At 43.0% G+C, this 12,867-nt stretch overlaps 1 protein-coding gene across 1 annotated transcript in view; it reads right to left on the reverse strand.

Annotated features, from left to right (window-relative positions):
* Positions 1 to 12,867, reverse strand: part of LOC120991433 (hydroxysteroid 11-beta-dehydrogenase 1-like protein A) — a 60,416-nt gene that overhangs the window by 853 nt on the left and 46,696 nt on the right. Inside the window, exons 5-6 of the mRNA XM_040420251.1 lie at positions 8,627 to 8,812; positions 760 to 903 (exon numbers count right to left, since the gene is read on the reverse strand). Of these exons, the coding sequence (XP_040276185.1) occupies positions 760 to 903; positions 8,627 to 8,812 (330 nt within the window). The remainder of the gene's footprint in view (positions 1 to 759; positions 904 to 8,626; positions 8,813 to 12,867) is intronic.

Consider the following 12,867-nt stretch of genomic DNA (forward strand, 5'->3'; position numbering starts at 1 on the left):
ATCTACGGTGGGGACACTACTGGGGCATATCCAGTGTAAGGGGACACTAAGAAGTCATATCTACTTTGAGGGGGCTCTAAAGAGACATATCTATTGTGAAGGGGAACTAAAGGAACATATCTAGAGTGGGGGTACTAAGAAGTCATATCTACTGGAATGGGGGCACTAAAGGGACATATCTATTATGAGAGGGAACTAAAGGGGCATATCTAGTGTGATGGACACTAATGGGGCATAACTACTGTGAGGGGGTACTAAGGAGATCATATCTATTGGGAAGGGACACTAAAGGGACATATCTATTATGAGAGGGAACTAAAGGGGCATATCTAGTGTGAGGGACACTAAGGGGACATAACTACTGTGAGGGGGCACTAACGGGACATATCTACTATGAGTGGAACTTTCACCGCGCTGTGCTATCTGCGGCTCAGCGCAGCAGGTATGATAGCGTTTTGTCATTGCAGCTGCCATCTTAATCAGTGTGGGGGCCATTTAAGGGGGTCATCGTTGAGTGGGGGACACTTAACAGACATCCTAGTGGAAACTAAGGGGATATTCTTATTGTGTTTGGGCACAATTGGGATTGAATGGCTTAATGTAAAAAAAAAATATAAAAAAAGCTGAAAAATGAAAGCTGAAAACTGATTGGTTGCTATAGGCAACTAAGCCAGTTTTCCTTTACACCAATTTTGATAACTCTACCCCAATGTCTTAGTGTATGTTGAGCAGCACCCAAGCAGATGCCATGGACCTCACCTGTATCAATAAATCCCAGGACAGCCATAGTGACAGATACATTATTCTTGTTGAGATCAAATTCTCTGCGGAGGGAACTGTAGAAGCCTTCCAGTGCGAACTTGGTTGCACAGTAATTTGTTGTAAATGGTGCCCCGATACGTCCTGTTTGGAGAAGAGCTATATTCACAATATGTTCCAGCTGACCCAACCTTAAATTAGGCATTCTATATTGTATTTAAAGGAGAAAAAGTGGGTAAATATTTCAGATCGGGTGGTTTTCAGCTTTTTTTTTCATCTCTCTGCCTTTCCAGAACCATAACTTTTTTTTATTTTTCCGTTCACATAGCCGTGTGAGAGCTTGTTTATTGAGGGACAAGTTGTACTTTCAAATAGCACTATTTTATATTGCATACTATGTAGTGGCTAGGCTGGAATATATTCCAAATGGGGTGCAATTGTGGAAAAAATTCAGTTCTGCCACAACTTCATTCTCTGGGTCAGTACTATTAAAATAATACCACATTTATGTCATTTTTCTTGTGTTTTAATACAGAGAAAAAAAATAAAAACCTTGTAAAAAATGTTTTTTTCCTTTATATTGCCATATTCTACCCTCTGCCCCATAACTTTTTTTAAATTTACATCTATGGAGCAGTGTGAGGGCTAATTTTTTTGTGGGGTGATCTGTTATTTTTTATTCAATTTTTTGGGGAGGTGAGATGATGAAAAAAATGGCAAATTGACCATTTAGAATTTTTTTTATTTTTCTATTATGGCATTCGCAGTATGGGATAAATATATTTATATTTTAATAGTACAGTCGTCTTCAGACACAGTGATGCCAATTTTATTATTCTTTATTTTTATTTGGACTTTTATAAATTTTTAGTATATTTTTTTTTTACGCAAAATAAAACAAAAACAATAACAAGCAATCATTAGACTTAACCTGTTAGACTTTACCTGTAATCTGTAATGGATATTTATCCATTACAGAATACAGCATTCAGTGTATTCCAATGCAGTGCTGCCACCTGCAGGCCTGTATTGGAATATACCGGGCTCTGGCCTGTTACTGCAATGTAACAGCTTCCACAATCTCAGCTGGAGTGTCCTTACAGCTCCACTGCAATATGAACGGTGAGCAGGTGTAATTACAGCTCCACTGCAATATGAACGGTGAGCAGGTGTAATTACAGCTCCACTGCAATATGAACGGTGAGCAGGTGTAATTACAGCTCCACTGCAATATGAACGGTGAGCAGGTGTAATTACAGCTCCACTGCAATATGAACGGTGAGCAGGTGTAATTACAGCTCCACTGCAATATGAACGGTGAGCAGGTGTAATTACAGCTCCACTGCAATATGAACGGTGAGCAGGTGTAATTACAGCTCCACTGCAATATGGACGTGAGCGGGTGTAATTACAGCTTCACTGCCGTGTGGACGGTGAGCGGGTGTAATTACAGCTCCACTGCAGTGTGGACGGTGAGCAGATGTAATTACAGCTCCACTGCAATGTGGACGGTGAGCGGGTGCTGCGGCGGGGCAGGGGAGATAGAGACGTCTCCCTTCCCCGTTCCTCTGATAGGCTGCAGCCTTTTAGAGGGTGGTGCAGGCGGCGCGATGACGTCCTCGCGCCGCCTGAGACGTACAGCGTGGAACACAGGCCGGAAGAGGCCTGCATCGCATGGCTGCCAGCCTGATGGAGGTAAGTATAAGTGTTTCTTTTTTTTATATGGTACTACTACTGGCACATGATTGGGGGGCATCTATGGGGGCACCTGTTACTGGCACATAATTGGGGGCATCTATGGGGCACTTGTAACTGGCACATGATTGTGGGCATCTATGGGGCACTTGTTACTGGCACATGATTTGGGGGCAGCTATGGGGGCACTTGTTATTGGCACAAGATTGGGGGGCATCTATGGGGGCACTTGTTACCGGCACATGATTGGGGGACATCTATGGGGGCACTTGTTACTGGCACAAGGTTGGGGGGCATCTATGGGGGCACTTGTTACTGGCACATGATTGGGGGCATCTATGGGGGCACTTGTTATTAGCACATGATTGGGGGGCATCTATGGGGGTACTTGTTACTGGCACATGATTGGGGGGCATCTATGGGGGTACTTGTTACTGGTACATGATTGGTGGGCATCTATGGGGGGAATTGTTACTGGCACATGATTGGGGGACATCTATGGGGGCACTTGTTACTGGCACATGATTGGGTGGCATCTATGGGGGCACTTGTTACTGGCACATGATTGGGGTGCATCTATGGGGGCACATCTTACTGGCACATTATTGGGGGCAATGTGGGGGGGACATCTATGGGGGCACTTCTTACTGGCACATTATTGGTGGCACTTTTTACTGGAACATTATTGGGTGGCACTATGGGGGCATCTATGGGGCACTTACTGGCACATTATTGGGGGGCATCTATGGGGGCACATCTTACTGGCACATTATGGGGCACTTCTTGCTGGCACATTATTGGGTGGCACTATAGTGGCATTTATGGGGGAACTTCTTACTGGCACATTATTGGGGGCACTATGGGGGCCATCTACTGAGGCCACAAAGAAGGGGTATTTTTTATATGGGGGAAGGGGGAGAGGAACATTATGGGGGCTTCTACTGAGGCCACAAAGAAGGGGTATTTTATATGAGGGCTCTGTATAGGGGTATTTTATACTGGGGCACATTATGGTGGGTACTATGGGGAAGGGGAGAGAGGAGTACTATGGGCTCATCTATGGGGGGCACTAAGAAGTGGTATTTTATACTTGCAAATTATGGGGGACAATGAGGGCATCTACTGGGGCACTATATATGGGGCATTTTATACTGGTACATTATGGGGGGCCCTAGGAAGAAAGGGGGAGAGGAGCACTATGGGGCATTTACGGGGGGCACTATATAGGGATATTTTATACTGGCACATTATGGGGGCACTATGGGGACATTAGCTCAACTGGGGGCATTAAAAGGGGGTATTATTTGCACTGGCACATTATAAGGAGAATTATTACTACTGGGGGGCATTATGATGGGCTTTATTACTACTGGGGGTCTATGGGAACATGATTACTAGTATGGGCACTATGGGAGCATTATTACTTCTGGGGCACAGAGGGGACATGTTGGGGGCATTGTAGGTGCACTATTACTACCATGTGTGCTCTAGCAGAGAATTATTCCTATTGGTGGGACTTTTGGGAGCACTATTACTGTGGGGGCACCTTGGCACAGTATCAGCTTACCACAATTATTTTTGGGGAACGTTATGTTTACACTATTATTGTCAGGGGCACTATTTGCTGGGCGCAGTTATTTTAGGGCACTGTGTGCCAATAATTATTAAAGGACACTATCTGCATGGTACTACTATTATCAGGGGGTTTATCTGTTTCTGCAGTATAGTATTGGGGAGCACAACGGCACAGTATTGGGGGTGGTATGATGATTTGTCCAGAAGATGGGAGGATGATGGAAAAGTAGTAAACTAAGATTTTGTTTGTCAACGGCAGAGACGAGAAATGGCTGAAAAATGGTGGTCTGGTCCGAAAGGAGAAGATGGGGAACGAGAACATCTACATCAAAGAGACGTCACTGGATGTAAGAGGTATGTGGCGCTGTATTACCCTGTATGTAGGGTTGTAAAAAATATATATAAAAAAAGTAATCTGCAAAATACTATATATTTGTGTCAGAAGTTGTGCTTTTTTAATTTTTTGAATAATGATACAGCCATTTTATTTGATACTTTTGTGCGGATTCTTTTTTTTCCTCTATATTAAGGGACACTATAGTCACCAGAACCACAACAGCTAAATGTAGAAGTTCTGGACTGGTGTCTATAGCATGTCTCTGCAAGCTTTTTAATGTAAACACTGCCTTTTCAGAAAAAAAAAGCAATATTTACATTACTGCCAAGGAACACCTCTAGTGGCACTCATTATTAAAGTTTACTACTCTACGAGGTGTGTGGATTTTGTGTGTGTGTGTGTGTTGTGGTGGAGGGCGTGATTGCATACTAGGGTGTTGGAAGGCAGGATCCAGGGGGCCCAAGTAAATTGCTGTACTTCCTGGATTTCATGGTCGCTATTATGGCACCCAACAGGTGAGCTTTAGTGTTAGGACCCGTCTTATAGAGGTCGCCTTGGCGTGCGGCAGACAGGCTCAAATGATTTTGTACAAAATGTATTTGCTAAGCATCTTATTAGCATAGCATTTACAATGTAATATACTTTTGTACTCTACTTTTGGTTTGTAGAGTGCTGTTGCCCTATGTGTTTGTCAAATGTATATTTGCAGCCACACTAGCGACGTGCACCTGCGCATTGGGATCTGCTGACCCCTACCCCCCTTTTTGTGTATGTATTTCAGCCTAGCAGGGCCTGCAGAGCACATCAGAACTGTAAGTACCTTTTCTATTTGCGATGCACCCCTGACCATAGCCCCCTGCGTTACATGCACCCCTGACCAGCGCCCCCTGCATTAAATGCACCCCTCGCGATACATGCACCCCTGACCAGCGCACCCTGCGTTACATGCACCCCTGACTAGCGCACCTTGACTTGGTGCAGATTCACAATGAATTCTACCTATTTAATAGTTTAGACTGTTGAATTAACCTCTTAAGGACACATGACGTACCGGTACGTCATGATGTCCTGGTACTTAAGGACACATGACGTACCGGTACGTCATGTGTTGTTCCGATCACTGCCGCCCGGCCGGCTGTGATTGGAACCCGGTGCCTGCTCAAATCATTGAGCAGGCACCTAGGCTAAATGCGCGGGGGGGTCCCGTGACCCCCCTATGTCGGCGATCGCGGCAAACCGCAGGTCAATTCAGACCTGCGGTTTGCTGCGATTTCTGCATTTTCTGATCCCCGCGGTCCCTGACCGCGGGGATCAGAAACTTTATTTGCCTAAAATAACGTTTTATTCACCCCCCCCCTGCACCCCCAAATGATTTTATGGTGGCGGGAGGTGCAGGGGGAGGGTTGCGGGCGGTGGGGGCGGTGCGGGAGGCGGGCGGTGCGGCAGGCGGGATCGCGATCCCCCGCCGGCCTCCCCTTGTATAATCGTTGGCTTCTAGTGGGTATACCAGGGTGCCAGCACATTGCTGGCACCCTGGTATAAACGGCTGACATCTGCGATGCGATGTCAGCCGTTTAACCCTTTGCATACAGCGGTCCGTACGGACCGCTGTATGGAAAAGGTTAACAGCGCAGGGAGCTCCCTCCCTCTCCCATCGGGGGGCTGCTGTGCCTTTGCAGCCCCCCGATGGGGAGGGAGAGAGCCCCCAGACAGCCCCCCGACAGATCCCCTCCTTACCCTTCCCCGTCTGCGCAGTTCTGAGCAGACGGGGAAGGTTCCCATGGCAACAGGACGCCGTCTCAGGCGTCCTGCTGTCCATGGTGCTGAACAGATCTGTGCTAAAAGGCATAGATCTGTTCAGACAAAGTGTAAAATACAGTACAGTACAATATATATTGTACTGTACTGTATTATACAGACATCAGACCCACTGGATCTTCAAGAACCAAGTGGGTCTGGGTCAAAAAAAAAGTGAATAAAAGTGAAAAAAAAGTAAAAATCAAAAAACACATTTATCACTGATTAAAAATGAAAAAAATAAAATTCCCTACACATGTTTGGTATCGCCGCGTCCGTAACGACCTGATCTATAAAACGGTCATGTTACTTTACCCGAACGGTGAACGCCATAAAAATAAAAAACTATGATGAAATTGAAATTTTGCCCACCTTACTTCCCAAAAAAGGTAATAAAAGTGATCAAAAAAGTCGCATGTACGCCAAAATTGTAACAATCAAACCGTCATCTCATCCCGCAAAAATCATACCCTACCCAAGATAATCACCCAAAAACTAAAAAAACTATGGCTCTTAGACTATGGAAACACTAAAACATGATTTTTTTTTTTCAAAAATGAAATCATTGTGTAAAACTTACATAAATAAAAAAAAAGTATACATATTAGGTATCGCCGTGTCCGTATCGACCAGCTCTATAAAAATATCACATGACCTAACCTCTCAGGTGACCACCGTAAAAAAATAAAAATAAAAACGGTGTAAAAAAAGCCATTTTTTGTCAACTTACGTCACAGAAAGTGTAATAGCAAGCAATCGAAAAGTCATATGCACCTCAAAATAGATGCCAATCAAACCGTCATCTCATCCCGCAAAAAATGAGACCCTACTTAAGATAAGCTGTTTACGACCACATATGGGGTGTTTATGTAAACTACAGAATCAGGGCCATAAATAATGAATTTTGTTTGGCTGTTAACCCTTGCTTTGTAACTGGAAAAAAAATATTAAAATGGAAAATCTGCCAAAAAAGTGAAATTTAGAAATTGTATCTCTATTTTCCATTAAATCTTGTGCAACACCTAAAGGGTTAACAAAGTTTGTAAAATCAGTTTTGAATACCTTGAGGGGTGTAGTTTCTTAGATGGGGTCACTTTTATGGAGTTTATAATCTAGGGGTGCATCAGGGGGGCTTCAAATGGGACATGGTGTCAAAAAAACAGTCCAGCAAAATCAGCCCTCCAAAAACCAAACGGCGCACCTTTCCCTCTACGCCCCGCTGAGTGGCCGTACAGTAGTTTACGGCCACATATGGGGTGTTTCTGTAAACGGCAGAGTCAGGGCAATAAAGATACAGTCTTGTTTGGCTGTTAACCCTTGCTTTGTTAGTGGAAAAAATGGGTTAAAATGGAAAATTAGGCAAAAAAATGAAATTCTCAAATTTCATCGCCATTTGCCAATAACTCTTGTGCAACACCTAAAGGGTTAACGACGTATGTAAAATCAGTTTTTAATACCTTGAGGGGTGTAGTTTCTTAGATGGGGTCACTTTTAGGGAGTTTCTCCTCTAGGGGTGCATCAGGGGGGCTTCAAATGGGACATGGTGTAAATAAACCAGTCCATAAAAATCAGCCTTCCAAAAACCAAACGGCGCACCTTTCACTCTACGCCCCGCTGTGTGGCCGTACAGTAGTTTACGGCCACATATTGAGTGTTTCTGTAAACGGCAGAGTCAGGGCAATAAAGATACAGTCTTGTTTGGCTGTTAACCCTTGCTTTGTTAGTGAAAAAAATGGGTTAAAATGAAAAATTTGACAAAAAAATGAAATTCTCAAATTTCCTCCCCATTTGCCAATAACTCTTGTGCAACACCTAAAGGGTTAACAACGTATGCAAAATCAGTTTTGAATACCTTGAGGGGTGTAGTTTCTTAGATGGGGTCATTTTTGGGTGGTTTCTATTATGTAAGCCTCGCAAAGTGACTTGAGACCTGAACTGGTCCCTAAAAATTGAGTTTTTGTAAATTTCGGAAAAATTTCAAGATTTGCTTCTAAACTTCTAAGCCTTATAACATCCCCAAAAAATAAAATATCATTCCCAAAACTATTCAAACATGAAGTAGACATATGGGGAATGTAAAGTCATCACAATTTTTGGGGGTATTACTATGTATTACAGAAGTGGAGAAACTGAAACTTTGAAATTTGCTAATTTTTCCAAATTTTTGTTAAATTAGGTATTTTTTGGTGCAAAAAAAATTATTTTTTTGACTTCATTTTACCAGTGTCATGAAGTACAATATGTGACGAAAAAACAATCTCAGAACGGCCTGGATACGTCAAAGCGTTTTAAAGTTATCAGCACTTAAAGGGACTCTGGTCAGATTTTCAAAAAATGGCCTGGTCCTAAGGTGTAAAAAGGCTGTGTCCTTAAGGGGTTAATCTACACGTGCCCTAACAATAATCATTTTAATAAAGCATACAAATGCCTAAAAAAATAATACTGTACAACCATTAATATTACCGCTCAGAGAGGACATAACAACGATGCTCCCTTGGGAATCCAGTAGCGCCTTCAGTGCTGTAGACGTCAGTTGGATGTAACTGAGAAAATTGATATAGTTGGAACTCAGCACAGCATCCATGTCACCTTTAAACGATTCAAATGACCCACCTCTAATATGATTCAAAACCAGATAATCCAGACCACCTAAATAAAGAGACCAGAAATAAAGTCTTGCTTATAATTCAATAAAATATCACTGTGGCTGTATCTACAGTGCATCTGGAAAGCCTCAAGTCCCTTTCATTTTTTTTTCACATTTTAGTATGTTGCGGCCTTTTGCTAAAATTAAAAATCAAGTTTCCCCTGTCAACCTGCGCTTAACCTCCTTAATGAGAAAGTGAAAACGGAGTTTTAGAAATATTTACAAATTTATTAAAAAAAGGAAAAACTAAAATTTAGTATGGACATAAGTATTCAGGCCCTATGCTATGACACTTGAAATTTAGCTTGGGGGCTCTCCTATTTCTCTTGATCATCATTGAGATGTTTCTACACCTTGATTGGACTCCACCTGTGGTAAATTCAGTTGATTGGACATGATTTGGAAAGATACATGCCTGTCTATATAGAGTCTCACAGCTGACAATGCATATCAGAGCAAAAAACAAGGCATGAGGAGGAAAGAACTTCTGGTAATGCCCAGAGACAAGATCTTGTGGAGGCACAGATCTGTAGAAGAGTAAGGCTAGGTCTACATGACGACATTTGTCGCGCGTCAATTTTTATAACGGTAGCTTATGGTGTCGCACTGCGACATGCAACATGCTGCGACTGTGACACGACAGTCGCAAAAAACCCAATCAAGATGGATTTTTCTGCGACTGTCGCAGTATATCGCATGTCGCAGTGCAACACCATAGACTACCATTATAAAAATTGTTGCGCGACACATGTTGCAGTGTAGTTGTGCCCTATGTGTCGCACGACTTATTGTCACACGACACATGTCGTTGTGTAGACCTAGCCTACGGCTACATGCACACGAACGTTGTTTGCTTCCGTGTCCATTATGTTTTTTTTTTGCGGATAGGATGCGGACCCATTCATTTCAATGGCTCCGCAAAAAATGCACACCGCGTGCTGTCCGCATCAGTATGTCCGTTCTGTAGCACCGCAAAAAAATAGAACATGTCCTATTCTTGTCCGTTTTATGCATTGTTACAATGGATCCGCAAAAAAAATACGGTCGTGTGCATGTAGCCTAAAGAGAAGAGAATACATTTCTCCTGCACTGAAAGTTCCCATAAGCACAGTGACCTCCGAACTTCTTAAATTAGTAACATAGTAACATAGTTTATAAGGCCGAAAAAAAGACATCTGTCCATCCAGTTCAGCCTGTTATCCTGCAAGTTGATCCAGAGGAAGGCAAAAAAAAACCTGTGAGGATCAAGCAAATTTTCCCCACTTAAAGAAGACCTTTCACCAGAATAAAGTATCTAAACTGACTATACAGACGTGTAGAGCGGCGCCCAGGGATCCCCCTGCACTTACTGTTATCCCCAGGCGCCGCTCCGTTCTCCGGTTATAGCCTCCGGTATATTCATAGTTTCCACTGGGTGGAGCCTAACTATGAATATACCGGAGGCTATAACCGGAGAACGGAGCAGCGCCTGGGGATAACAGTAAGTGCAGGGGGATCCCTGGGCGCTGCTCTACACGTCTGTATAGTCAGTTTAGATACTTTATTCTGGTGAAAGGTCCTCTTTAAGGGGAAAAAAATCCTTCCCGACTCCAATCAGGCAATCAGAATAACTCCCTGGATCAACGACCCCTCTCTAGTATCTATAGCCTGTAATATATAAGTACACTCCAGAAATACAGGCCCCTCCTAAACTCTTTTAGTGAACTCACCATCACCACATCCTCAGGCAGAGAGTTCCAAAGTCTCACTGCTCTTACCGTAAAGAATCATCTTCTATGTTTGTGTACAAACCTTCTTTACTCCAGATGCAGAGGATGTCCCCTTGTCACAGTCACAGTCCTGGGAATAAATAAATGATGGGAGAGCTCTCTGTACTGACCCCTGATATATTTATACATAGTTATTAGATCTCCTCTCAGTCCTCCTTTTTCTAAAGTGAATAACCCTAATTTTGATAATCTTTCAGGGTACTGTAGTCCCCCCATTCTAGTTATAACTTTAGTTGCCCTCCTCTGAACCCTCTCCAGCTCTGCTATGTCTGCCTTGTTTACAGGAGCACAGAACTGTACACAGTACTCCATGTGTGGTCTGACTAGTGATTTGTAAAGTGGTAGGACTATGTTCTCATCACTGGAATCTATGCCCCTTTTTGATGCAAACCATTATCTTATTGGCCTTGGCAGCTGCTGCCTGACACTGGTTTCTACAGCTTAGTTCGCTGTTCACAAAAATTCCTAGTTCCTTTTCCATGTCAGTGTTACCCAGTGTTTTACCATTTAGTATGTACGGGTGACTTGCATTATTCCTTCCTATATGCATAACCCTACATTTGTCAGTGTTAAACCTCATCTGCCACTTATCTACCCGAGCCTCCAATCTATCCAGATCCATCTGTAGCAGTATACTGTCCTTTTCCGTGTTAATTACTTTACACAGTTTAGTGTCATCTGCAAAAATTGATATTTTACTGTGCAAGCCTTCTACAAGATCATTAATAAATATATTGAAGAGAATAGGGCCCAATACTGACCCCTGAGGTACTCCACTAGTGACAGTGACCCAATCTGAGTATGTACCGTTAATAACCACCCTCTGTTTTCTATTACTGAGCCAGTTACTTACCCACATATAGACATTTTCTCCCAGTCCAAGCATTCTCATTTTATATATTAACCTTCTTTCACGCTGTACACGGTACAGTGTAAAATGCTTTGGAGAAGTCCAGATATATGACATCCATTGATTCGCCACGGTGAAGTCTAGAACTTACCTCCTCATAGAAACTGATTAAATTAGTTTGACAGGACTGAACCCTCATGAAGCCATGCTGATATGGCGTTATTTGCTTATTTTCATTGAGGTACTTGAAGATAGTGTCTCTTCAAACAGTTTACCCACGACAGATGTTAAACTTACCGGCCTATAGTTTCCGGGCTCTGTTTTTTGAACCTTTTCGAATATTGGCACCACACATATGTGCCAATCCTGTGGAACACTCCCTGTCAGTATAGAGTCCTTAAAGGGAACCTGTCAGCGGCAAAAGCCATCCCAAACCGCCAGCAGTACCTTCAAGTAGCCGGCAGTGAGTTTCTAATGATGATTTTCTTACTGCATTCAGATGAGGTAGAAGTATGAAAAATGTTCTTTTATCCTCCGTCCGCGCTATTTTCCAGTCAGGCTTGAAGTCAAGGGGGCAGCGGCCTACTTGCTTCAAGTCAAAGTAACCGCGCCCCCTTCCCTGCCCCTTCTCCTGTGACTGACAGCCGGCTGTTCGGCAAAGCCAGCCGGCTGTCAGGCATAAGCGTGGTCAGTCACAGCGAAGGGGCAGGTGAGGGGGCAAGGTTACCTTGACTTGAAGCAAGGAGGTCGCTGCCCCCTTGACTTCAAGTCTGACTGGAAAATAGCACGGACGGAGGATAAAATAAAGTTTTTCATACTTCTGCCTCATCTGAATGCAGTAAGAAAATCCTCATTAGAAACTCACTGCCGGCTACTTGGAGGTACTGCTGGCGGTTTGGGATGGCTTTTGCCGCTGACAGGTTCCCTTTAAATATGAGAAATAAGGGTCTGGCTATGACATTACTTAATTTTCTTAGGATACGGGGGTGTATGCCATCTGGTTCTGGCGATTTGTCTATTTTAGTCTTTTTAAGACGTCGCTGTACTTCTTCCTGGGTCAGACAGGGCACTTTTAATGGGGAATTTACTTTCACATTCTGCATTTCATCTGACAGTTTATTTTCCTCAGTGAATACAGTGGAGAAAAAAATATTTAACAGCTTTGCTTTCTCATCATCGTTCTCTGCAACTCCCCCCTCATTACTCTGTAGAGTGCCGACACCTTCAGATTTATACTTTTTAACATTTATATAATTGAAGAACATTTTAGGGTTAGTTTTGCTCTCTTTGGCAATTAATCTCTCGGTCTCTAGTTTGGCTGCTTTTATTAGTTTTTTTACATATAAAAATTTTTTCTTATAGTTTTTCAGTGCTTCCTTGCTACCCTCCTGTTTTAGTGATTTAAATGCTTTCTTTTTGTCATTTATTGCTTTCTTTA

Source organism: Bufo bufo, chromosome 2 (assembly GCF_905171765.1).
Source record: "Bufo bufo chromosome 2, aBufBuf1.1, whole genome shotgun sequence".
Classification (NCBI taxonomy): Eukaryota; Metazoa; Chordata; class Amphibia; order Anura; family Bufonidae; genus Bufo; species Bufo bufo.